At 45.4% G+C, this 27,470-nt stretch overlaps 1 protein-coding gene across 3 annotated transcripts in view; it reads right to left on the bottom strand.

Annotated features, from left to right (window-relative positions):
• CSNK1D (casein kinase 1 delta) overlaps positions 1 to 27,470 on the bottom strand; it is a 65,631-nt gene that overhangs the window by 1,596 nt on the left and 36,565 nt on the right. Inside the window, exons 7-9 of one of the 3 annotated variants that reach the window (XM_077251370.1) lie at positions 26,859 to 27,030; positions 22,404 to 22,543; positions 20,488 to 20,555 (exon numbers count right to left, since the gene is read on the bottom strand). In XM_077251370.1, coding sequence (XP_077107485.1) covers positions 20,523 to 20,555; positions 22,404 to 22,543; positions 26,859 to 27,030 — 345 coding nt within the window. In that variant the 3' untranslated portion in view covers positions 20,488 to 20,522. The remainder of the gene's footprint in view (positions 1 to 20,487; positions 20,556 to 22,403; positions 22,544 to 26,858; positions 27,031 to 27,470) is intronic. The other 2 variants (XM_077251369.1, XM_077251372.1) reach the window with 2 other exon arrangements.

Here is a 27,470-nt window from a genome sequence, read left to right as displayed (position 1 = left end):
GCAACGAGTATACTTGCTCATCACTAGTAATCTGGTGACAAAATCATTGTCTTATCAGCAAGAGGGTATCAAAACTACAATAAGTTGCCCAGTAATTGATACATCACTGGAATCTCATCTCTACAGATACCCTTTAACACGTATATATTCAAGCCCCCAAAAACTGTTAATACATTTAAAATAATAAGATATAGAACTTTTTAATACACTTTCATTTTCAAATGTGCCCCAATCTGATGATATCCCTTGGAAAAATACAAAACTCAGCTCAGTACATCCAGTGGATATTACAATCTAAAACCAAAGATACCAGGGGTGCTGAGGTAAGAAGAGGGTGCTGAGGTAAGAAGAGGATGCTTAACACTGCTGTCTCCCCTGTCTTTCTGATCTAATACTGGAGATACCAGGGGTGCTGAGGAAAGAAGAGGCTGCCTAACACTGCTATCTCCACTGTCTTTCTGATCTAATACTGGAGATACCAGGGGTGCTGAGGAAAGAAGAGGATGCTTAACACTGCTGTCTCCCCTGTCTTTCTGATCTAATACTGGAGATACCAGGGGTGCTGAGGTAGGAAGAGGATGCTTAACACTGCAGTCTCCCCTGTCTTTCTGATCTAATACTGGAGATACCAGTGGTGCTGAGGCAAGAAGAGGATGCTTAACACTGCTGTCTCCCCTGTCTTTCTGATCTAATACTGGAGATACCAGTGGTGCTGAGGCAAGAAGAGGATGCTTAACACTGCTGTCTCCCCTGTCTTTCTGATCTAATACTGGAGATACCAGGGGTGCTGAGGAAAGAAGAGGCTGCCTAACACTGCTGTCTCCCCTGTCTTTCTGATCTAATACTGGAGATACCAGGGGTGCTGAGGTAAGAAGAGGATGCTTAACACTGCTGTCTCCCCTGTCTTTCTGATCTAATACTGGAGATACCAGGGGTGCTGAGGCAAGAAGAGGATGCTTAACACTGCTGTCTCCCCTGTCTTTCTGATCTAATACTGGAGATACCAGGGGTGCTGAGGAAAGAAGAGGCTGCCTAACACTGCTGTCTCCCCTGTCTTTCTGATCTAATACTGGAGATACCAGGGGTGCTGAGGAAAGAAGAGGCTGCCTAACACTGCTGTCTCCCCTGTCTTTCTGATCTAATACTGGAGATACCAGGGGTGCTGAGGTAAGAAGAGGATGCTTAACACTGCTGTCTCCCCTGTCTTTCTGATCTAATACTGGAGATACCAGGGGTGCTGAGGTAAGAAGAGGATGCTTAACACTGCTGTCTCCCCTGTCTTTCTGATCTAATACTGGAGATACCAGGGGTGCTGAGGTAAGAAGAGGATGCTTAACACTGCTGTCTCCCCTGTCTTTCTGATCTAATACTGGAGATACCAGGGGTGCTGAGGCAAGAAGAGGATGCTTAACACTGCTGTCTCCCCTGTCTTTCTGATCTAATACTGGAGATACCAGGGGTGCTGAGGAAAGAAGAGGCTGCCTAACACTGCTGTCTCCCCTGTCTTTCTGATCTAATACTGGAGATACCAGGGGTGCTGAGGAAAGAAGAGGCTGCCTAACACTGCTGTCTCCCCTGTCTTTCTGATCTAATACTGGAGATACCAGGGGTGCTGAGGCAAGAAGAGGACGCTTAACACTGCTGTCTCCCCTGTCTTTCTGATCTAATACTGGAGATACCAGGGGTGCTGAGGCAAGAAGAGGACGCCTAACACTGCTGTCTCCCCTGTCTTTCTGATCTAATACTGGAGATACCAGGGGTGCTGAGGAAAGAAGAGGCTGCCTAACACTGCTGTCTCCCCTGTCTTTCTGATCTAATACTGGAGATACCAGGGGTGCTGAGGTAAGAAGAGGATGCTTAACACTGCTGTCTCCCCTGTCTTTCTGATCTAATACTGGAGATACCAGGGGTGCTGAGGTAAGAAGAGGATGCTTAACACTGCTGTCTCCCCTGTCTTTCTGATCTAATACTGGAGATACCAGGGGTGCTGAGGTAAGAAGAGGATGCTTAACACTGCTGTCTCCCCTGTCTTTCTGATCTAATACTGGAGATACCAGGGGTGCTGAGGCAAGAAGAGGATGCTTAACACTGCTGTCTCCCCTGTCTTTCTGATCTAATACTGGAGATACCAGGGGTGCTGAGGAAAGAAGAGGCTGCCTAACACTGCTGTCTCCCCTGTCTTTCTGATCTAATACTGGAGATACCAGGGGTGCTGAGGAAGGAAGAGGCTGCCTAACACTGCTGTCTCCCCTGTCTTTCTGATCTAATACTGGAGATACCAGGGGTGCTGAGGCAAGAAGAGGACGCTTAACACTGCTGTCTCCCCTGTCTTTCTGATCTAATACTGGAGATACCAGGGGTGCTGAGGCAAGAAGAGGACGCCTAACACTGCTGTCTCCCCTGTCTTTCTGATCTAATACTGGAGATACCAGGGGTGCTGAGGTAATAAGAGGATGCTTAACACTGCTGTCTCCCCAGTCTTTCTGATCTAATACTGGAGATACCAGGGGTGCTGAGGTAAGAAGAGGATGCTTAACACTGCTGTCTCCCCTGTCTTTCTGATCTAATACTGGAGATACCAGGGGTGCTGAGGTAAGAAGAGGATGCCTAACACTGCTGTCTCCCCTGTCTTTCTGATCTAATACTGGAGATACCAGGGGTGCTGAGGAAAGAAGAGGATGCTTAACACTGCTGTCTCCCCTGTCTTTCTGATCTAATACTGGAGATACCAGGGGTGCTGAGGTAGGAAGAGGATGCTTAACACTGCAGTCTCCCCTGTCTTTCTGATCTAATACTGGAGATACCAGTGGTGCTGAGGCAAGAAGAGGCTGCCTAACACTGCAGTCTCCCCTGTCTTTCTGATCTAATACTGGAGATACCAGTGGTGCTGAGGCAAGAAGAGGATGCTTAACACTGCTGTCTCCCCTGTCTTTCTGATCTAATACTGGAGATACCAGGGGTGCTGAGGAAAGAAGAGGCTGCCTAACACTGCTGTCTCCCCTGTCTTTCTGATCTAATACTGGAGATACCAGGGGTGCTGAGGTAAGAAGAGGATGCTTAACACTGCTGTCTCCCCTGTCTTTCTGATCTAATACTGGAGATACCAGGGGTGCTGAGGAAAGAAGAGGCTGCCTAACACTGCTGTCTCCCCTGTCTTTCTGATCTAATACTGGAGATACCAGGGGTGCTGAGGAAAGAAGAGGCTGCCTAACACTGCTGTCTCCCCTGTCTTTCTGATCTAATACTGGAGATACCAGGGGTGCTGAGGTAAGAAGAGGATGCTTAACACTGCTGTCTCCCCTGTCTTTCTGATCTAATACTGGAGATACCAGGGGTGCTGAGGTAAGAAGAGGATGCTTAACACTGCTGTCTCCCCTGTCTTTCTGATCTAATACTGGAGATACCAGGGGTGCTGAGGCAAGAAGAGGACGCTTAACACTGCTGTCTCCCCTGTCTTTCTGATCTAATACTGGAGATACCAGGGGTGCTGAGGCAAGAAGAGGACGCCTAACACTGCTGTCTCCCCTGTCTTTCTGATCTAATACTGGAGATACCAGGGGTGCTGAGGAAAGAAGAGGCTGCCTAACACTGCTGTCTCCCCTGTCTTTCTGATCTAATACTGGAGATACCAGGGGTGCTGAGGTAAGAAGAGGATGCTTAACACTGCTGTCTCCCCTGTCTTTCTGATCTAATACTGGAGATACCAGGGGTGCTGAGGTAAGAAGAGGATGCTTAACACTGCTGTCTCCCCTGTCTTTCTGATCTAATACTGGAGATACCAGGGGTGCTGAGGTAAGAAGAGGATGCTTAACACTGCTGTCTCCCCTGTCTTTCTGATCTAATACTGGAGATACCAGGGGTGCTGAGGCAAGAAGAGGATGCTTAACACTGCTGTCTCCCCTGTCTTTCTGATCTAATACTGGAGATACCAGGGGTGCTGAGGAAAGAAGAGGCTGCCTAACACTGCTGTCTCCCCTGTCTTTCTGATCTAATACTGGAGATACCAGGGGTGCTGAGGAAAGAAGAGGCTGCCTAACACTGCTGTCTCCCCTGTCTTTCTGATCTAATACTGGAGATACCAGGGGTGCTGAGGCAAGAAGAGGACGCTTAACACTGCTGTCTCCCCTGTCTTTCTGATCTAATACTGGAGATACCAGGGGTGCTGAGGCAAGAAGAGGACGCCTAACACTGCTGTCTCCCCTGTCTTTCTGATCTAATACTGGAGATACCAGGGGTGCTGAGGTAATAAGAGGATGCTTAACACTGCTGTCTCCCCAGTCTTTCTGATCTAATACTGGAGATACCAGGGGTGCTGAGGAAAGAAGAGGATGCTTAACACTGCTGTCTCCCCTGTCTTTCTGATCTAATACTGGAGATACCAGGGGTGCTGAGGTAAGAAGAGGATGCCTAACACTGCTGTCTCCCCTGTCTTTCTGATCTAATACTGGAGATACCAGGGGTGCTGAGGAAAGAAGAGGATGCTTAACACTGCTGTCTCCCCTGTCTTTCTGATCTAATACTGGAGATACCAGGGGTGCTGAGGCAAGAAGAGGACGCTTAACACTGCTGTCTCCCCTGTCTTTCTGATCTAATACTGGAGATACCAGGGGTGCTGAGGTAAGAAGAGGATGCTTAACACTGCTGTCTCCCCTGTCTTTCTGATCTAATACTGGAGATACCAGGGGTGCTGAGGTAATAAGAGGATGCTTAACACTGCTGTCTCCCCTGTCTTTCTGATCTAATACTGGAGATACCAGGGGTGCTGAGGTAAGAAGAGGATGCTTAACACTGCTGTCTCCCCTGTCTTTCTGATCTAATACTGGAGATACCAGGGGTGCTGAGGTAAGAAGAGGATGCCTAACACTGCTGTCTCCCCTGTCTTTCTGATCTAATACTGGAGATACCAGGGGTGCTGAGGCAAGAAGAGGACGCTAAACACTGCTGTCTCCCCTGTCTTTCTGATCTAATACTGGAGATACCAGGGGTGCTGAGGCAAGAAGAGGATGCCTAACAATGCTGTCTCCCCTGTCTTTCTGATCTAATACTGGAGATACGAGGGGTGCTGAGGTAAGAAGAGGATGCCCAACACTGCTGTCTCCCCTGTCTTTCTGATCTAATACTGGAGATACCAGGGGTGCTGAGGTAATAAGAGGATGCTTAACACTGCTGTCTCCCCTGTCTTTCTGATCTAATACTGGAGATACCAGGGGTGCTGAGGAAAGAAGAGGATGCTTAACACTGCTGTCTCCCCTGTCTTTCTGATCTAATACTGGAGATACCAGGGGTGCTGAGGTAGGAAGAGGATGCTTAACACTGCAGTCTCCCCTGTCTTTCTGATCTAATACTGGAGATACCAGTGGTGCTGAGGCAAGAAGAGGATGCTTAACACTGCTGTCTCCCCTGTCTTTCTGATCTAATACTGGAGATACCAGGGGTGCTGAGGAAAGAAGAGGATGCCTAACACTGCTGTCTCCCCTGTCTTTCTGATCTAATACTGGAGATACCAGGGGTGCTGAGGTAAGAAGAGGATGCTTAACACTGCTGTCTCCCCTGTCTTTCTGATCTAATACTGGAGATACCAGGGGTGCTGAGGCAAGAAGAGGATGCTTAACACTGCTGTCTCCCCTGTCTTTCTGATCTAATACTGGAGATACCAGGGGTGCTGAGGAAAGAAGAGGCTGCCTAACACTGCTGTCTCCCCTGTCTTTCTGATCTAACACTGGAGATACCAGGGGTGCTGAGGAAAGAAGAGGCTGCCTAACACTGCTGTCTCCCCTGTCTTTCTGATCTAATACTGGAGATACCAGGGGTGCTGAGGCAAGAAGAGGACGCTTAACACTGCTGTCTCCCCTGTCTTTCTGATCTAATACTGGAGATACCAGGGGTGCTGAGGAAAGAAGAGGCTGCCTAACACTGCTGTCTCCCCTGTCTTTCTGATCTAATACTGGAGATACCAGGGGTGCTGAGGAAAGAAGAGGATGCCTAACACTGCTGTCTCCCCTGTCTTTCTGATCTAATACTGGAGATACCAGGGGTGCTGAGGTAAGAAGAGGATGCTTAACACTGCTGTCTCCCCTGTCTTTCTGATCTAATACTGGAGATACCAGGGGTGCTGAGGCAAGAAGAGGATGCTTAACACTGCTGTCTCCCCTGTCTTTCTGATCTAATACTGGAGATACCAGGGGTGCTGAGGAAAGAAGAGGCTGCCTAACACTGCTGTCTCCCCTGTCTTTCTGATCTAATACTGGAGATACCAGGGGTGCTGAGGAAAGAAGAGGCTGCCTAACACTGCTGTCTCCCCTGTCTTTCTGATCTAATACTGGAGATACCAGGGGTGCTGAGGTAAGAAGAGGATGCTTAACACTGCTGTCTCCCCTGTCTTTCTGATCTAATACTGGAGATACCAGGGGTGCTGAGGTAAGAAGAGGATGCTTAACACTGCTGTCTCCCCTGTCTTTCTGATCTAATACTGGAGATACCAGGGGTGCTGAGGTAAGAAGAGGATGCTTAACACTGCTGTCTCCCCTGTCTTTCTGATCTAATACTGGAGATACCAGGGGTGCTGAGGCAAGAAGAGGATGCTTAACACTGCTGTCTCCCCTGTCTTTCTGATCTAATACTGGAGATACCAGGGGTGCTGAGGAAAGAAGAGGCTGCCTAACACTGCTGTCTCCCCTGTCTTTCTGATCTAACACTGGAGATACCAGGGGTGCTGAGGAAAGAAGAGGCTGCCTAACACTGCTGTCTCCCCTGTCTTTCTGATCTAATACTGGAGATACCAGGGGTGCTGAGGCAAGAAGAGGACGCTTAACACTGCTGTCTCCCCTGTCTTTCTGATCTAATACTGGAGATACCAGGGGTGCTGAGGCAAGAAGAGGACGCCTAACACTGCTGTCTCCCCTGTCTTTCTGATCTAATACTGGAGATACCAGGGGTGCTGAGGTAAGAAGAGGATGCCTAACACTGCTGTCTCCCCTGTCTTTCTGATCTAATACTGGAGATACCAGGGGTGCTGAGGAAAGAAGAGGATGCCTAACACTGCTGTCTCCCCTGTCTTTCTGATCTAATACTGGAGATACCAGGGGTGCTGAGGTAAGAAGAGGATGCTTAACACTGCTGTCTCCCCTGTCTTTCTGATCTAATACTGGAGATACCAGGGGTGCTGAGGCAAGAAGAGGATGCTTAACACTGCTGTCTCCCCTGTCTTTCTGATCTAATACTGGAGATACCAGGGGTGCTGAGGAAAGAAGAGGCTGCCTAACACTGCTGTCTCCCCTGTCTTTCTGATCTAATACTGGAGATACCAGGGGTGCTGAGGAAAGAAGAGGCTGCCTAACACTGCTGTCTCCCCTGTCTTTCTGATCTAATACTGGAGATACCAGGGGTGCTGAGGTAAGAAGAGGATGCTTAACACTGCTGTCTCCCCTGTCTTTCTGATCTAATACTGGAGATACCAGGGGTGCTGAGGTAAGAAGAGGATGCTTAACACTGCTGTCTCCCCTGTCTTTCTGATCTAATACTGGAGATACCAGGGGTGCTGAGGTAAGAAGAGGATGCTTAACACTGCTGTCTCCCCTGTCTTTCTGATCTAATACTGGAGATACCAGGGGTGCTGAGGCAAGAAGAGGATGCTTAACACTGCTGTCTCCCCTGTCTTTCTGATCTAATACTGGAGATACCAGGGGTGCTGAGGAAAGAAGAGGCTGCCTAACACTGCTGTCTCCCCTGTCTTTCTGATCTAACACTGGAGATACCAGGGGTGCTGAGGAAAGAAGAGGCTGCCTAACACTGCTGTCTCCCCTGTCTTTCTGATCTAATACTGGAGATACCAGGGGTGCTGAGGCAAGAAGAGGACGCTTAACACTGCTGTCTCCCCTGTCTTTCTGATCTAATACTGGAGATACCAGGGGTGCTGAGGCAAGAAGAGGACGCCTAACACTGCTGTCTCCCCTGTCTTTCTGATCTAATACTGGAGATACCAGGGGTGCTGAGGTAAGAAGAGGATGCCTAACACTGCTGTCTCCCCTGTCTTTCTGATCTAATACTGGAGATACCAGGGGTGCTGAGGTAATAAGAGGATGCTTAACACTGCTGTCTCCCCTGTCTTTCTGATCTAATACTGGAGATACCAGGGGTGCTGAGGTAAGAAGAGGATGCTTAACACTGCTGTCTCCCCTGTCTTTCTGATCTAATACTGGAGATACCAGGGGTGCTGAGGTAAGAAGAGGATGCCTAACACTGCTGTCTCCCCTGTCTTTCTGATCTAATACTGGAGATACCAGGGGTGCTGAGGAAAGAAGAGGATGCTTAACACTGCTGTCTCCCCTGTCTTTCTGATCTAATACTGGAGATACCAGGGGTGCTGAGGCAAGAAGAGGACGCTTAACACTGCTGTCTCCCCTGTCTTTCTGATCTAATACTGGAGATACCAGGGGTGCTGAGGTAAGAAGAGGATGCTTAACACTGCTGTCTCCCCTGTCTTTCTGATCTAATACTGGAGATACCAGGGGTGCTGAGGTAATAAGAGGATGCTTAACACTGCTGTCTCCCCTGTCTTTCTGATCTAATACTGGAGATACCAGGGGTGCTGAGGTAAGAAGAGGATGCTTAACACTGCTGTCTCCCCTGTCTTTCTGATCTAATACTGGAGATACCAGGGGTGCTGAGGTAAGAAGAGGATGCCTAACACTGCTGTCTCCCCTGTCTTTCTGATCTAATACTGGAGATACCAGGGGTGCTGAGGAAAGAAGAGGATGCTTAACACTGCTGTCTCCCCTGTCTTTCTGATCTAATACTGGAGATACCAGGGGTGCTGAGGCAAGAAGAGGACGCTAAACACTGCTGTCTCCCCTGTCTTTCTGATCTAATACTGGAGATACCAGGGGTGCTGAGGCAAGAAGAGGATGCCTAACAATGCTGTCTCCCCTGTCTTTCTGATCTAATACTGGAGATACCAGGGGTGCTGAGGTAAGAAGAGGATGCCCAACACTGCTGTCTCCCCTGTCTTTCTGATCTAATACTGGAGATACCAGGGGTGCTGAGGTAATAAGAGGATGCTTAACACTGCTGTCTCCCCTGTCTTTCTGATCTAATACTGGAGATACCAGGGGTGCTGAGGTAATAAGAGGATGCTTAACACTGCTGTCTCCCCTGTCTTTCTGATCTAATACTGGAGATACCAGGGGTGCTGAGGAAAGAAGAGGATGCTTAACACTGCTGTCTCCCCTGTCTTTCTGATCTAATACTGGAGATACCAGGGGTGCTGAGGCAAGAAGAGGACGCTTAACAATGCTGTCTCCCCTGTCTTTCTGATCTAATACTGAAGATACCAGGGGTGCTGAGGTAAGAAGAGGATGCCCAACACTGCTGTCTCCCCTGTCTTTCTGATCTAATACTGGAGATACCAGGGGTACTGAGGTAATAAGAGGATGCCTAACACGGCTGTCTCCCCTGTCTTTCTGATCTAATACTGGAGATACCAGGGGTGCTGAGGAAAGAAGAGGATGCTTAACACTGCTGTCTCCCCTGTCTTTCTGATCTAATGCTGGAGATACCAGGGCTGCAGTGTTAAGAAGAGGCCACTCACGCTGCTGTCCACCATGACTTGAGCCCCCGTCTCACTAAGCGAGATCGCTAGCGAGATCGCTGCTGAGTCACAAGTTTTGTGACGCAACAGCGACCTCAGTAGCGATCTCGCTATGTGTGACACATAGCAGCGACCAGGCCCAATGCTGTGAGATCGCTGGTCGTGTCGGAATGGCCTGGACCTTTTTTTGATCGTTGAGGTCCCGCTGGGTAGCACACATCGCTGTGTTTGACACCTTACCAACGACCTCGTTGACGACTCAGACACTGAATCGTCATAATAGCTCCCATGTGACATCGTTGTACAGGTCGCTGGTGAGATGTCAAACAGTGAGATCGCAGCAGCGATCGTTGGAAGATCTCACTGTTTGACATCTCACCAGCGACCACATAGCGACGCAGCAACGATCCCTGACAGGTCGTATCGTTGTCGGGATCGCTTTAGCGTCGCTAAGTGAGACGGGGCCTTTGCTGATTCTACTACTGCAGATAAGAAAGATGCTGAGGTAAGAGGCGGCTAATCACCACATTGTCTTTTTGGTCCTTTATTGGAGATCGCAAGGCTGCTGAGGTAAGGGCGGCTCACGTTGTCTTTCTGATCTTATACTGGAAATATCCATGGGGCGGAAATAAGAAGAGGCCACTCACGCTGCTGTCCACCCAGTCTTTCTAATCTTACCTCAGCACACCTGGCATCGCTAACATTAGATCAGAAAGACAAGGTGGATAGCACTGTGAATGGCCTCTTACCTCAGAATCGCTGGTATCTCCAGTATGAGATGTCCCTGTAGATAGAATGTAAGCCCGCAAGGGGAGGGTCCTCGCCCCTCTGTATCAGTCTGTAATTGTTATATTCATGATTATGCTACCATAGTGCCTGCTAAACAAGGAGTAGTAAAAATTCCCAGATCGCTTTTACCACTAACTGTTTTTTTATTCGAATACAGCAGTAGCACACCCATCCCCAAGAATATCACCTTTAATGAACAGAATAGTGAGAAATATAAGAAATAGCCAATATCAATTAGTTGAAAAGAGAATTACACCATTTTTGATTACAGAAAACCTAAAGTACAAAAATCACTAATGTGAAAGGTATCAAATACCGAAGGCCAACGTTACACACATTTTACGACATTTTTCCCCCTCACAAAATGAATATTGTCACCTGTTCCACAAGGAACAAAATACATCAAAAGCACAGAAAAGAACATCCTAGCAGGTTCTACATTAATTTTCATCATTTAATCCTGCTTTGTGATCTATTAAAGGGAATCCGTCACCTTTTTAACATTTTTGAGTTAATACTATGGGCATACAGGTTGTATAAAGCTGAAACTATTCATACCTGTATGCCTTCTGGATGATGGCTTGTTCAGTAACAAATCATCTTTTATACAACTGATCTTCCAGGCTATGGGGTGCAGGCTGCCCAGAAGATCAGAGGTATAAAAGAGGATTTGTTACTGGACAAGCCATCATCCAGGAGGCATACAGGTATGACTACGGTAGTTTTAGCAACCTGTATGCCCATATTAACTCAAAATCGGTGACAGATTCCCTATAAAACGAATTTATAACGAAATCTTGTGTGCCATTCAGAAACTCAGGCATGCACCTCTTCCTCAGTGTCACGTGTATGGTTGGGAGAGAATTGGTCGCAGCAGGAGCCTCCCCCCAATGTTCTACAATCCCAACATGTTTGAGCATCCAAAGCATACGGGAAGTTATGATTTCAGAACAACCATGAAGCCATAGGCTGGAGACCACCATTTTAAGTACTATTAAAATAAAGGTCCAGATTCAGTCGCATGTTTCAATTTACAGAGGACTTAGCTGTGAACTTGTAGACAAGGTTTTTGTAAAAATATACCGAAAATATTGAAAATACTTGTACTTCTGAACTCATTTTCCATTTTTAAGTAACCACCATTTTTATTTGGCTGCTACCCGGGAACCCGATTGCCCCAGTTTCTGCAGAATGCAGTTACATATGAGCCATGCTGATGGCCAATCAAGACATAAAAAGGAGCCAGTCACCCTTGTGTGATCTTTAGAAGTACTCCTGCAACCCCTACTTAACATCCCAGCTCCCCTGCATAGGTAAGAAAAAGTATTTTATAATTGTTCTTCTCCATATGGCTAAGTGTCCCCACAATTGCCATTTCCCCAGCCTTGATTGTGTGAATGATGTAGGAAACGTCAGACTGTTCAGCTCTCACTTCTGTGCAGTAGGCAACAACACTGTGCAATTTCACCGAGCTGTGTGGATGACGTTAGACACATCAACCAAGGCTGGAATGATGGCATTGCGGGGACAGAGGTGCCAAGAACGGTCTGGAGATGCCCCTTGGAACCATCGGTGGCAATTATCACAGAGAGGAGCAATTATAAAAGGCATTTTCTAGGTATGTGGTCAAGCTGTGATCTTATCCAGGGGTTCCAGGAGTACTATTAAAACTGCACAAGGGTGGTCGATAGTTTAGATAGGGGAAACACTGGTGTCAGGTACCCTTCGAGGACAAACTGCAGTAAACAGAGGACCATTGGGGCACCCAGTGAGCGGCAGAGCAGAGATCTCAAATGCCCAGCACCTTGGCCAATATATTCTTTACAACCCCTTTAATTAAGACTGAATATTAAGAAGCCCCTGTATTCTGTATTGCAGGTCAGTATGTCACAGAAACAAGTTGATTTATTGGGCACATACCTGTTCTAGAGTCTATACTTATCATTAAAAGGAATCTGTCCTCAGATTTATTCTTCCTGAACCACAGAGGGAAGAGGATCACAGAGGACTAGAACGTGCAGATCTAGCAGGTGTGTAGAGCTCCCACTTTATAGAATTCAGGCTTTCGAATTGACAGCCTGTATGTCGCACCTGAAATCTACCTTGAGACGACATTTGGCAGAGAATTGTGAAGAAAGGCCAAGTGTCACCAGCTGACATTATGGGCAAGACTAAGAGATGCAGATTGGCCATGAGGAGCTGACACCCAAACTTCTCTCTCAATGTTGCTCCCAAATGTCTATTTCTACTAAATGCTACTTCAACCACTTATGGCCAACTTGTAGGTGTCATTTATTTGTGCCACCATATGTTCCTGCACAGAAAAACTGTGAAAACCCCTGAAGGAACGGCACGCAGATTAGTGGAGAACCAGCTTTTGCCAAATGTGCATGGGTGAAAAGATTTTTTTTTTTTTTTTTTTTTTTTTTAAATCATGCGAATTTCACACAGAAATCTGCAATTGATTTTCACTTATGCAGATTATGATCATATTATTCTTTTTTGGAATGTTAATAACCAGGGGCAGACATACCATAGGTGCCGATACACCAAGGCCCAACAGGTAAGGGGGCCACATCTACCTCCAAAGCAGGTGTAATTGGGTGTTATTAGGACTGATTACACTGTAAAGGGCCCATATACTGTTCTCGCACACGGGCCCTTTCCTGCCTGTGTCCACCAGTTGTAACAACTTTTCTAGGAATTGAGAAGAGCCCTGTCCAGTAAACCTAAAGCCAAGTCTCCTCTGCATCAAAGCTGGAGGTCAGGGTAAGTTCTCTGATCTTGGTCAAGTGGGATTTTATAAATCAGAGGTTGCAAAAATAATCTGATTTGCAGATTATTTTTAGTCTTTATAAACCAGCATATTACTTGAAGAAGGAGCCAAAAGAAAATGATAACTCCTTAAAGGGGCTTGCCTCATTTTGTTAATAGGTAAAATGGTAAAGTGCTTGTAAAAGCAAGCAAATTTGCAACTGACCTATTACAAAATTATTTATTTTTTTAAATTGCACTGCTCATTGCCTAGATTACCTGTGCAATCTCAGAGGAAGTCAGTTCCCTAGGCAAGGTGTGTGCGCTTGCTATTCATCTGGAAAGCTGCCTCTGCTTCCAGCATGGGAGAAAGCACAGTTCGGAGCAGTGGCACGACTATTTATGCTCAGAAGCACACAGCCTGCAGTAAGGAGACACGGGAGAAGTGCGCTCCTGAAGAAAGAGGAGGAGACAACTCCTTTAAAAAAAACCTGTCTTCTGGGGCCTTAAAGCAGATCTGCTGTTGTCACATGAAGCAGTTGTGTGTCGTCTGTTTTTCATAGATGCTATCACAATACCAAGTTTGACCATCATGACAGCCTGAACCAGAGTGCAAAATGGTGAGGATTGCGCCATATAATCATTTAAGAGACATGTACAATAAAAATCAAGTATATTCAGTAAATCATATGTCTGCTGTGCAAAGCTTCCCCTACTTTTACAGCAATGATCCTTTAAACCAATTTATTTCTTTTGCAACAAATGTTTGGAGGGCTATGATTAGTTTTCAGGGATAGTGGGATTTGGATCTAAACCACCCAAGTCTCCAGCTCCTTTGTACAATTTGTTTTGTAGTCCAGTTAAGGAAACTGAACCTGTGACAGTCTGATACCTTGCAATATACACAGCAATGCCAGTTTTGCCATGTACAGCTAAAATTACAGCGTTCTATGAATGCCAGCAACAAGCTGTCATAGAAGCACCATCATGACAGGCAGGGGGTCTGCTGAAGAAGACAACCTAGTCGTTGGCGGAGCTCCATTCCACTTGTGGCTGTTCGAGGCAGATGATGGCTGAATATCAGTCATCACCTTCCGGGAAAGTTGTGGGCTCAGCTCCTGCATCAAATTTAGGGAGCTGACATATGATGCTCCATTACGTCATGTCAGTAAGAGGATAATAAAACCTTTCATATCCCGAATGTTTACATAGGAAAAGCCCCGTGAAGGAGGGGGTTGTTTCACTCAGGCAAGATGCTATAATCACTAGGCATGCGACGTCATGCCCACTGACCGTGTCATCTGAGGAAGAGCATCGCTACGTCTTTCGGAGCAAGCACACTGATGTGTAGTCTTCCTCAGAGCACTCCAGATGAGGCAGCCAGTGAGGTTGCGGTTCCTTTTAAACCTATTTTCTGTATATGATTTTGGGAGCGGCCATCTGCCTTAGGTTTTGGTTAACCGCAAACAGAGATAAGCTTTACAGCAACCATAAGAAACAATAGACAGGAGAGGACTCCATTTCTATAGTAGAATTTTCTAGGCATGCATGCGAGCTGCGCAAAGGTCATGGTGCAGGATGGAAAGGAGGTGAGCTGGGTCATTGCTTATTGTGAATCCAGTGTTACCTATATACAGGTGTAACTCCTTGTTATCCTACCTATGATGGTGAGGAGATGACTGCCGAAATGCACTGCTGCTTAAAGTATAAGGCTCATTAACTGATGAGGTGCCAGGTCCGACTAATGCTGGGCTTCAGCAAAAAAAAAACAGGCATTTTAAAGCAGAACCTGTACAGAACAGTGCATATTCCGTGCTTAGGTAGGGTCAAATGCTGACATCAAATGATCATTCGATCTCATGGCCTGTATCCAGTATTAAGGTGGCAGTCTGGAGATTGTAGATAGAAGATGTATGGAGGGCCCAGAGAGCTCTGCTGACACTCTCTCTCCATCCTCCTGTATCATTCAGTCTCCTTCCCCTGCGGCAAACTGCTGCTACCAGTAGGAAGGGGGAGAAAGCTGCTGTTGGTATAGAAGTGGGTGAGATGGGTAGGAGGGGAGCGAAGCTCCGCCAATGGGAGAACAATGCTGCCAGTGGAGGAGCGGTGGAATGAAAGGCAAGGGTGCAGCTAGTCATCCTGCACTGTAGTACGTGCAGCTATTGGGGAGGTATGTGGTCCTGCACCATGGTTTTTGGTGTTTCTGTAGGTAAGATAGGCACAGCAGGGTAGTATCCATTTGCTGGCAAGATCCTGGTATTAATAGGAAAATGCTAGTAGGCCTTGAGTAGAAAAAACATGAAAACAACAAAAGCTGTAGAACAAGTTTCAGACGGCCCAATTTTAAGGGAACCCGTCAGCTGCCCTGTACCCCCCCTGAACCACCATCAGTTATGAATACCGTAGCTACTTTTTCCTGCATTCTAAGAAGCCCCTTTATATGGCTTTTCTACTGCTGAATCAATATAAAATTAACTTTGAAGCCGCGCTCAAGCTATGTAAATTAATAATTGACTAGTTGGGGGAGGGTGGAACATTGATTTCCCTGGACTTATCCTCCTTCAGCTCGTGTAAGCACACCCCTGTGTATGAGCAATATGATTTGCCAGAGTGATGTCACCAAGCTTGCGCACCATGCTCTCCCTCCCTGAGAATGCAGAATGTACAGGTGCACTAAATTAGAATATCATCAAAAAGTTAATTTCAGTTCTTCAATACAAAAAAGTGAAACTCATATTATATAGAGTCATTACAAACAGAGTGATCTATTTCAAGTGTTTATTTCTGTTAATGTTGATGATTATGGCTTACAGCCAATGAAAACTCAAAAGTCATTATCTCAGTAAATTAGAATACTTTATAACTTTAGCTTGAAAAATGATATTAAAATCCGAAATGTTCACCTACTGAAATGTATGTTTAGTAAATGCACTCAATACTTGGTCGGAGCTCCTTTTGCATCAATTACTGCATCAATGCGGCGTGGCATGGAGGTGATCATCCTGTGGCACTGCTGAGGTGTTATGGAAGCCCAGGTTGCTTTGATAGCAGCCTTCAGCTCGTCTGCATTGTTGGGTCTGGTGTGTCTCATCTTCCTCTTGACAATACTCCATAGATTCTCTATTGGGTTAAGGTCAGGCGAGTTTGCTGGCCAATCAAGCACAGTGATACTGTTGTTTTTAAACCAGGTATTGTTCTTTGGGCAGTGTGGAGAGGTGCCAGGTCCTGCTGGAGAATGAAATTTCCAACTCCAAAAAGCTTGTCGGCAGAGGGAAGCATGCAGTGGTCTAAAGTTTTCTGGTAGACGGCTGCGCTGACTTTGGTCTTGATAAAACTCAGTGGACCTACACCAGCAGATGACATGGCTCCCCAAACCATCACCGATTGTGGAAACTTCACACTAGACCTCAAGCAGCTTGGATTGTGTGCATCTCCACTCTTCCTCCAGACTCAGTGACCTTGATTTCCAAATGAAATGCAAAATTTACTTTCATCTGAAAACAACACATTGGACCACTGAGCAACAGTCCACTTTTTCTCTTTGGCCCAGGTAAGACGCTTCTGGCATTGTCTATTGGTCATGAGTGGCATGACATAAGAAATGCAACACTTGTGGTCCATGTCCTAGATATGTCTGTGTGTGGTGGCTCTTGAAGCAATGACTCCCAAGCAGTCCACTCCTTGTAAATCTCCCCAAAATGTTTGAATGGCCTTTCCATAAAAATCATTTCAAGGCTGCAATTATCCCGATTGCTTGTGCACCTTTTTCTACCACACTTTTTTCTTCCACTCAACTTTCCATTAATATGCTTGGATACAGCACTCTGTGAACAGCCAGCTTCTTTAGCAATGACCTTTTGTGGCTTACCCTCCTTGTGGAGTGCGTCAATGACTGCCTTCTGGACATCTGTCAAGTCAGCAGTCTTCCCCATGATTGTGGAGCCTACTGAAACAGACTAAAGGACCTTTTTAAACGCTTAGGAAGCCTTTGCAGGTGTTTTTTGTTAATTATTCTAATTTACTGAGGTAATGACTTTTAGGTTTTCATTGGCTGTAAGCCAGAATCATCAACATTAGCAGAAATAAACACTTGAAATAGATCACTCTGTTTGTAATGACTATATGAGTTTCACTTTTTATATTGAAGAACTGAAATAAATTATCTTTTTGATGATATTCTAATTTTGTGAGAAGAATCTGTAAGCCCCAGACTTTATCACTGTTATTTTTATATTAATTTAGTAATCGATAAACCACATAAAGTGGCTTGTTATAATGCAGGTAAATGTTGCTATACATCCATAGTGACGGTTTAGGGGGGCTAGAACAGCTGAGCGGTTCCCTTTAAGAAAAGTGTGGCCAGCCTCAAACTGGTGAATTCTCTAAGTAAGACCTATTAACAAAAGATGTCCCAAGTGTCGGATCTAATCCTCCAGGTTGTAGAATACCTATGTTGCATCCTACTGCTTCTGTATTTGTCATTTGCTAAACTTTCAATGTGAACAATAAGGGGGTAACAAGAGCAATTTAATTACCGTATATACTCGCGTATAAGCAGAGTTTTCCAGCACGTTTTTTTGTGCTGAAAACGCACCCTTGGCTTATACTGGACTCATTCTACCAGAAGATGGAGGGGGAACGGCTGTTCACAGGAGGCAGGAGCCGGCTGCTGCGGCAGTGAATATTCATTTCTCAGAGCGTGCACAGTGTCAGCTGCAGCAGCCGGCTCCTGCAGCTGCCGGACAATCACGGGTGCGCGCTGCCTAAGAGTTATGAATATTCACCTCTCTCCACTCCCATAGGCGTGGAGTGAATATTCATTACCTTAATGATTGGGAACATGTGATTGCCTGGCTGCTGGAGCTGCGGGCACCGGAACAAGACGCACATAGGGCTCGCAGGGAAGGCAAGTAGGATGTTTGGTTTTTTAATGCTTTTCTCATGAGGAGAAAAAAAACACCAGTACACAGGCAGAGATGCTTACCTGTCCAGGGCCTCCAAGCAATTGCACTAACCAAGGTGCAGCGGACCCAAATAAAGATGGCAAATGCACAGGTGCAATAATACTGATAAGGCAGCCACCCTACAATCAGGAATTGGCCGCTTGGTGCACCTGTGCAAACAAATAATCTGTATGTGGCGTGTTCACACAGAAATGCAGAGCATATGGCTCAAAGCCTATTAGTAACGCCATTTAGCGGGCTAACCATTGCTGACTGTAATGCATCCTGTGTGAACAGAGGCCACAGTTTACAGAGCCATCTAGGGCCCAGCCGCACCCTGAAAAGATAAAAAGTGCACAAAAAACATAACAATGTATGCAAGGTATTGGTTGATATTATGGCCACAATACTTAAGCCGGCAACCCACGTCAAGGGTCCTTACATATTGCCGGTCCTAATCTAACAAAAAAACACCGCAAGAGGAAAAACCCACTATTCTAGACAAAAAACACCAGCATACAGGCAGAGATGCTTACCTGTCCAAGGCCTCCAACAATTGCACTAACCAATGTGCAGCGGACCCAAATAAAGATGGCAAGCATCTCTGCCTCTTATGGTGTTTTTTTCTCATGAGGAGCCATGCACACCAGGATGGGGATGAGGAGCCATGCACACCAGGATGGGGATGAGGAGCCATGCACACCAGGATGGGGATGAGGAGCCATGCACACCAGGATGGGGATGAGGAGCCATGCACACCAGGATGGGGATGAGGAGCCATGCACACCAGGATGGGGATGAGGAGCCATGCACACCAGGATGGGGATGAGGAGCCATGCACACCAGGATGGGGATGAGGAGCCATGCACACCAGGATGGGGATGAGGAGCCATGCACACCAGGATGGGGATGAGGAGCCATGCAGACAAGGATTGGGATGAGGAGCCATGCAGACAAGGATGGGGATGAGAAGCCATGCAGACAAGGATGGGGATGAGGGGGCCATGCAGACAAGGATGGGAATGAGTGTACCATGCATATCAGGATGGGGATGAGGGGACAATGTATACCCGGCCTATACTAGAGTCAATAAGTTTTCCCAGTTTTTTTGTAGTAACATTAGGTGCCTTGGCTTATACTTGGGTTGACTTATACACGAGTGTGTACAGTAAATGATTTATGGGATTTGAGACATCCAGACAGGGAACTTGTGGGATAATAACTTAGTATTGTTAATCCAATTAGCTCCTTGACGTGAGCCTTGGATGGGGCCACACAGTATTTATACCTCCTGCAGCTTGCACGTGTCAACTGTTAGAAATTGTACTTACCATGGTTTACTGCTTATTTTAGCTGCTGCCTCTTAGAACTTTCAAGTTTTTAGGTCCTGACCTTGGCTTGTATTTTGACAATTCAACTAGTTCTCGATTTTGGCCCAGAGTTTGACATCCTTAATTTGACCCAGCAGCCCAACTATTCTGCTAGTTTGCCACACTGGCTAGCAGCCACTCCATGGATAAAACTCAAGGGTCTGGTTTAAGCAGAGCTGTGGAGTTGGATAGTCGGGGTTCATTTTGGTGGAGCAAGTATAAAACGGACAGACTCGTAAAATAAACTGGGTACACTAGTTCAATGCAGGATGTGCTGTAAATGTTTTTATACGAATTTGAGAAAGTTTATGAAACGTACTATAAATGTCTGTTCTGTTCCTGATCTGAAGATGTAGGCTTTTAGTTGAGATGAAATGAATCTCTGCTGCTCTACATGTTCAGTAGTGAGGCCATGCTGCGGAGTCAGGGAAATTTAGGCGTTGGAGATTTGGCTTACCGATTCCACACCCTGGGTGTAAGTTCAGATTCTATTGCCTTAATTGCAAAGTCACCTACCAAACCGTTACTTGTGCAATGCCTAGCCACAAAACCACTATTATGAGCTGTCAAACTTCTACACCTGGCAGGCAAAGCGGGGTCCAGGGGCAGAGCATGATCTTGCCATTTGCATTAACCCAGCACAGTCGTGTCCTTTACCAAACCGTTACCAATTGGTAACATCATAAGAGCAGGTTACCATTTGGGAACAGCGCGGCATACTGGGATCTCACAAACCGGACGTTCAGGCCTGACTTGCTAAATATTATAATTTCAGGTCCGTTAGGGACACATGAGTGACACTTGGAACCTCTTTAGATAGTAGGGGTTATTCACCAGTCTGAGGTTGCCCAATTATTATCTGAAATAAAAAAAGGAACGCCCAAACTATTAATAGGTACTTTTTAGACAATAGGCCCATAGACAAACTCTTTTAAAAAATACAATACACTGCCCCACTAAGGAAATGCCACAGCTGACTTTTTACACACATGTAGCTGATCGGCTGCAATTAAATTCATAGGGATGATTTCTTAACAACACTCACCCAGTGCTGCCTTCAACCGAGATTGGGGCGAGCAGCTACTTGCCATGATGTTCGAATGGAATGCTATTCTGAGGTGGGGAAAAGACAGCTGCTTGTCACTGTCCAACAACCCAGCAATTTACTGTGCTTAAGATGTACATTTGCTTTAAGCATACACCCATAAAGCGCCAGCCAGAAGGAAGGGTGAAGCAGTGGCTAAGAAAGTGAGGATCTCTGCGGAAACTCCATTTAGTCTCCATAAATGGAATTTCTCAAGAGACGCTTACATTTACTAATGCCCCCAAATCAGCTTATGCATGCATGGTTAAAGAGACTGACAATCTGCCCTACAACTACATTAGAACCTGTCCTTAGTCTGCATAATCCGCTTATGAGCGGTCACTAGGGATGCATGTAGTAAACACATCAGTGCCACCTTTTCTAGTGTCATCGCCCCCGAATAGCATCACTACTTGTCTAGAAGCCACTTTGAGAAATGTCTAGACATTGGCATTTCTGCATCCATAGTGATCACACCATATACATGCATAGGAGCTGAGCTTTTCAGGTGCACAATGGTCGGTCAAAATGTTTACAGAACCAATCAGATTAGATCATCGGCTTTTGGATCCAATCTGAGAATCTAGACGTTTTGGTAAATTTCCACTGCAAACAACTAAATGTTTGGAGAAGGTAACTTTTGTAGCCTGGGAAATTTCTTATGCTACTCAGTGCCCTCTTTACACGGTAAGATCATAACAAGAGAATAGTTTGAAGGTTTCGTTTTTTTGCTTACATACTACTGATCTTAGACAAGAGAAGGAAAAGAACAGCCCAGCACCCTAATCGTAAGAGATGGCTGTAGGGGGGAGAATTAGGAAAACATGAAGGGCACCTGCCATACAGATACATCTATAGGTAAGGTGGAGACTAACCAGCAACTACTCATTACTTAGCATATAGTCTGCGCCGCCCCTGGTTGGCACTTTGGGCATGTTCACAATGCCGTTATGAAGGTAAGCTAGTGGTTTAATAAGTTATTCAGGCAAGATAGTTAACAGTTACTGGACCATTGGTGGTCTGACTGCAGAGACCCCACTATATGCAAGAATAGGGGATTCAGTCCTCAGATTGCATGGAGGGGCAATCGAGTATGTACACTGCTGCTCCATTCTCTATGGGACTATTGGCGATAGAGTGCCATCCTTGGGTACCCCATAAAGGAAAAAAAAAAAAAGATGGAGCTGTAATACACATGCTCAATGACTTTCCATTCAAATAGGACAGAAGTCCCTTAGTCTGGCAACAATAGGGGTCCCAGAGGTTTAATAGGTCACAATCAAATTTCAATGAGCGCTATCCTGGTGCTGGAGACCTTTAGGTCAGGAGACGTTCTAAGATTTAAATGACCGAATATGTAAAAAAATAGAAACTGTCTATCATGCAGAAAAATCTACTATGGGAAAGGAAACTAAAAGGTTAAAACTAATTAAGAAGACTGCCCCGGCACATTGTCTAACGGTCACATTACAGCAGTAACACTACATCGTGTCTGATCAGATGGATGATGTACAACGGTAATGGGTGGCAGTGCCCTAATGGAAAGCCGATTCACCACAATGGTAATGGAACGTTCTACAATGATGGCGCTGTGGCTTCCTGGACTGGTTTGTCCTGCTGGTGCATACAACTGAAAGCATCAAGAACCCACAGAAGCAACATCATAGTAATGGAAGCAAAACAAGCTGTGAATGCAAGCATTGCCCAAATTAAGGGAAGCCCCCAAACCGGAGAGATTTCCCTTAATGCTTAGCAATTCGGACAGACAGCATTGCGGAGATGGAGGTATGAATCACACCCTTGACAGCTAGCAAGCTCAGAAGCAAAAGCCACTTGTGTTCCTTTATACCCATGAGCCTTAGCAGTTTAACTCATACCTGTGAAGTTGACATGCGAGAGGTATCTTGTCGACCAGTTAGGTCAGATGAAGAGACATTAACAGGAGCACCACGATGCAGTCTCATACTCACTTTCCGTTCACGTTCCATCCCGGACACAGGTCTGGGGGAGGTGTTGGCTGTGAAAATCAAGAGTATATAGTAAGGCTTTTGTTGTGGAATAAATGGATGAACCGCACCAAGGATTTCAGCTGCTGAAAAAGTCAGTACACCCCTGGGGAAAAATAAAATCCAAAGAGAAATAGCACAGTAGAGAGCAGTATCTACACGGAAGGAAGTGAGGACACCAAGGGTGCAACCTTACAAGGCAGGTCTCTTCCTTACTAGTTCAAGCTGGTAGAATACCAATGTTTTCAAGAGAAAAAATTAAAATCAGGATAACGCTGTATTATTTAATAAAATCAATCATACACATGAAAATAAGCAACTTTGTCATGTATCTTATCAGAGAAATCTGCTTCTTCCACTTCCTGGAGTGAGCGTTCATGGCGAAAATATGCATTCAGTGAAGACAGAGGTCTCCGTTACTGAAACAGGAGATGACGGTTGGTGCTTATAAGCTTAGCAAATAATACCTAGCAAATAATTCTAATAGAATATCGAATTGTCCTCTAGATGGTCCCGAGTACTAGGAATGCATCATGTTGCTGGGGAACCTTATATACTGCAGCCCCAATACAGACCACCCAGATTCCAAAAAGGTTGTTGGTATGTATTTAACCCTGCTGTGGAACCATGAAAAAAATCACTGCTTTGGTACCATGGGGTCTATATGACCCCAGGCTCAAAATTGTCATATTTCATTTAAATGAACATGCTGGCTGTTCAGAATAATCAAGTTTTATTCTGTCATCATTTCAGAACACAGTTATCAAACATAACTTTGAAGTGATTTATTTGTCATCAAACACAAACTGAAATTTATACCAAACTGCTTTACTAATAACAAAGTATTCAAATTCAATAAAAAAAAAAAAAAGCACAATAACTGCAACTGTGTGGATTTTAGTAAAAACATAATGACAACGAATGATCTGGCAATAAATGTAGCCCTTGCATTCACTGCACGTCATAGTGCCATGTTCTTCACAAATTAACTCCTTGCAGTCATTGCATTATCAGTATCGACATCACTAGAAGCATCCAAAGCTACCAATATTTCATCAGGAGTCATCACAGTTCATCTAGCCATTGCTTATTTACAATTATATTACAAAACCTGTGAATAAACAGAAAATATTTAAAAAAAAAAATGTCAGACAATAAAGGTACTATGGGGTCAGGAGAGTTCCAATACAGAAAATTGAAAATAACTTTGAAACAAAAAAATTGAAAAAACAAATTCAAAATATCATCAACATAAGCAGAAATATGTTACTTGAAAATACTTCGAAGGTCAATGTCTGCGATTGACCAGTTTTAGAAATATTTTAGTTTATTCAGCGCTGGGGTCTATATGACCCCATGGTTCCACAGCAGGGTTAAGTTCTTATCCAATATTAGGCGCTGTTGTAATACTATATGGACAATGGGATTTGTTGATAATATGCCCAATATTTGATAATATGGATTACTAAAATACTACGTGCCTAAAGTCCCCACCTCATATGGGGACAGATAATAGACAAGAGGATGTTTAGGCGCACAGTGCCATTGTTAATAGTGCGGTAATACAATGGACAGTAGATAGTGATGTACTATAGCCCCCCTGCCCATCATATGTCTCTACACATTTCAGAGACCCTGTAATGGGGGGCACATCACGAGGCAGAGATGTTAGATATTAGTGGCACCACAGTCTGATGGCGACTCTGGCGGGAACTCTGATGAGATCTAAAAACAAGAAACTTTGTAATATGAATACTATCGATGAAATAATAATAATAATAATAATAATAATAATAATAAACTTATTCTTGAAAGGGATTGTCCGGGACTTCTATATTGATGGACTACCCTTCGGCTACATCATCAATATCTGATCGGTGGGTATGCGACACCCAGTACACCCGCCAATTAGCTGTTCCCAAATGTGCCAACTGCAGAGCGGCTGTGTATTGCACATCCGAATCTATAGGGGGCGATGTGCAGAACCAGAAGGAGGATTATAACATAATTTGCAATCTCGGAAATTTGCCATAGTAAAGGATATGCAATCTTAAGAGCTCGTCAGTTATGCATGAACACATTACTGTATCTTAGGACTACAAGGTGTAGAGAATGAAGGTCATTCTAAAAAAATAAATAAAAACACAATATAGGGATCCATCCTATTAGATAAATTATTAGAAAGGATAGAATGGACTCCAGTGTGAGCCTATATTCATGGTGATGTCTGTCCCCGCCAGCGCTGTATACAAGCTAGTACTACTGACTAGGGTTGAGCGAAACGGGTCGGCCATTTTCAGAAGTCGCCGACTTTTGGCAAAGTCGGGTTTCATGAAACACGACCCGACCCCTGTGTGGGGTCGGCCATGAGGTCGGCGATCTTCTGAATCTGGTATCGGAATTCCGATACCGAGTTCCGATATGTTTGCGATATCGGAAATCGGTATCAGAATCCACATTTAAGTGTAAAATAAAGAATTAAAATAAAAAATATTGATATACTCACCTCTCCGGAGGCCCCTGGACATCGCCGCTGGTAACCGGCAGCCTTCTTTGCTTAAAATGAGCGCGTTTACGGCCTTCCATGACGTCACGGCTTCTGATTGGTCACGTGCCGCTCATGTGACCGCCACGCGACCAATCACAAGCCGTGACGTAATTCTCTTCCTAATTCTAGGAATTTAGGACCTGAGAATTACGTCACGGCTTGTGATTGGTCGCGTGGCGGTCACATGAGCGGCACGCGACCAATCAGAAGCCGTGACGTCATGGAAGGCCCTGAACGCGCTCATTTTAAGCAAAGAAGGCTGCCGGTTACCAGCGGTGATGTCCAGGGGCCTCCGGACAGGTGAGTATATCAATATTTTTTATTTTAATTCTTTATTTTACACATTAATATGGATCCCAGGGCCTGAAGGAGAGTTTCCTCTCCTTCAGACCCTGGGAACCATAGTATCCCATTGCACTGCATTGGGTTTTGTGTTTCGGCCGACCCCGACTTTTTTATAGGATCGGCCGATTTCACTCGACCCGACTTTTGAGAAAGTCGGGTTTCGTGAAACCCGACCCGATCCTATAAAAATAAAAGTCACTCAACCCTACTACTGACAACAACCATGGGCATCAGGTCCATTACATGACGCTCTGGGGGATGTTCTACTAGACATCTCAGTAGGCTATGCCAACATGCTCTCATCAGTGGGGGCCTGGCCACAGAATCCCCCAACCCCTGGAATTAGACATATTGTAGCCTCAATGTCCGTTTCATAACGCCAGCCACAGATGCCCTATACAGAGAGAGTACCCACTAGATAAAAGGGTCGCACATGTGTCTTCTGACCACACACTTGGATGCACTTCCATACACGCCCCACATGTAGAGACGCATTCACCACACCTATGGATGCTCTCTTCCATCCGTTCTCCATGCTTGGACCCTCTGAACCCCCAATCCTAATAATGACAGACCTTTGACTGCCCCAATAATTACAGTGAATGCAGTGAAAACTTGCAGACCCCTCATAACCAAGTGAAACACTAGGGTTTATACTGAAGACGACCTGCTCACATCTGCAATGAGGGCAGTACCAGGTCCGTTTCACCATACACAGCAGTGGTGCCCGATGGACTTCATTGACTATAAACTTGGCCAGTCGGATTCCAGAAATTGACTACATATCATGTTGGGTATTTCTGGACGGATATTAACATTTTTATTAGGGTTTTTAATTTTTTTATCCCAATTTTTTTGTCCTGAATGTAGAGGAAGCTGAAATGACATGATTATGCAGTCCCCCCCAACAATCCACTGTGAGCAGACCAGAGGTAATCGTGATCTGGTGCCTGCTGGCTACTAGATGGATACTAGCCGTGATCGGGCCGCAGAGGATTGCTGGATGGTTACAGATCATGGCCTGCCAGCCCCTTGACACTTCAGGGGGCCTTAGCTGACATTTCAGCCCTCTTTATTCTGCCTCCCAAATATTAGATGCTCATGGGTAGTTAGAGGTCTACAAGGTGCTATTGCAACCTCTAAATATGGCCACTTGATGCTTGTATAAAACTGGCCTATGACAACCATCCCGAACCACAGTTGTATGTCTATGGGGAGAAACGTCTTATTCATTCCCTGGCAGTAACAGGTGGTCAGTCCCACAACCAAGAAGGCCACTGAGAAAGTCAGAAGGAGAAAAACACAGTCTTCACGGCTCCACATTTGCAAAGGAGATCTCGTTGGAAATTCATGGCGGTCTTAATCTTAGGAAAAGAAAAATTCTTCCAATCACTAAAAACGGAATCTTCCCACCCACATATGCCTAGTCGTACCTGTGTGGGAGGTTGGCGTGAGTGGAGTGGGTGGCGTTACTTCCTGAGTCCCCCTTAGTCTTCCGGAGGCAGTAGAGGGCAAGCCACGGGCTGCAGGATTCCTGGTGTGTCTGAGGCGCTCTTCTCGCTCTCTTCTCTCGCGCTCGGCATCCTCAGCAGCGCGACTTGCACCCTAGTGGTGAAATAAAATAACTGCAGTCATGTCAATAGCAATATAATCCCGTACAAACTGGGCGCAAAGAGGAAAAGGGTCTGCCGAGTATTGTGCTACATGCTTCTATACAAGCACGTCGTACCGTTACCTTGGCAGGTACACGTGGCACCAGACCGCTGCCCCCACCCTGAACCTTTACGCGCTGCCATATTTTACACCCTTAGTTTTCTTTTTACAAATAGCTGCTGAAAGTCTAAAATAACAGGGGTAATAATTACTATTTAATCAGACAAAACCCAAGAAAAAAAAAAAAAAGAATATACCTTACCGCAATTAAATAAAATCGTGCACATACTTAACGCCATTTTCATTAAAAAAAAACCCAAAACACAAAAAAAACCATAAAAGCCGTCCCGCTGCGACAGGTTAGCACCATACCCAGATGGGAACACCTTGTC

The sequence above is a fragment of the Ranitomeya variabilis genome, chromosome 4 (genome assembly GCF_051348905.1).
Source record: "Ranitomeya variabilis isolate aRanVar5 chromosome 4, aRanVar5.hap1, whole genome shotgun sequence".
Taxonomy (NCBI): Eukaryota; Metazoa; Chordata; class Amphibia; order Anura; family Dendrobatidae; genus Ranitomeya; species Ranitomeya variabilis.
The sequence above is the reverse complement of the archived record's forward strand: the minus strand, read 5'-3'. Positions and strand labels throughout refer to the sequence as shown.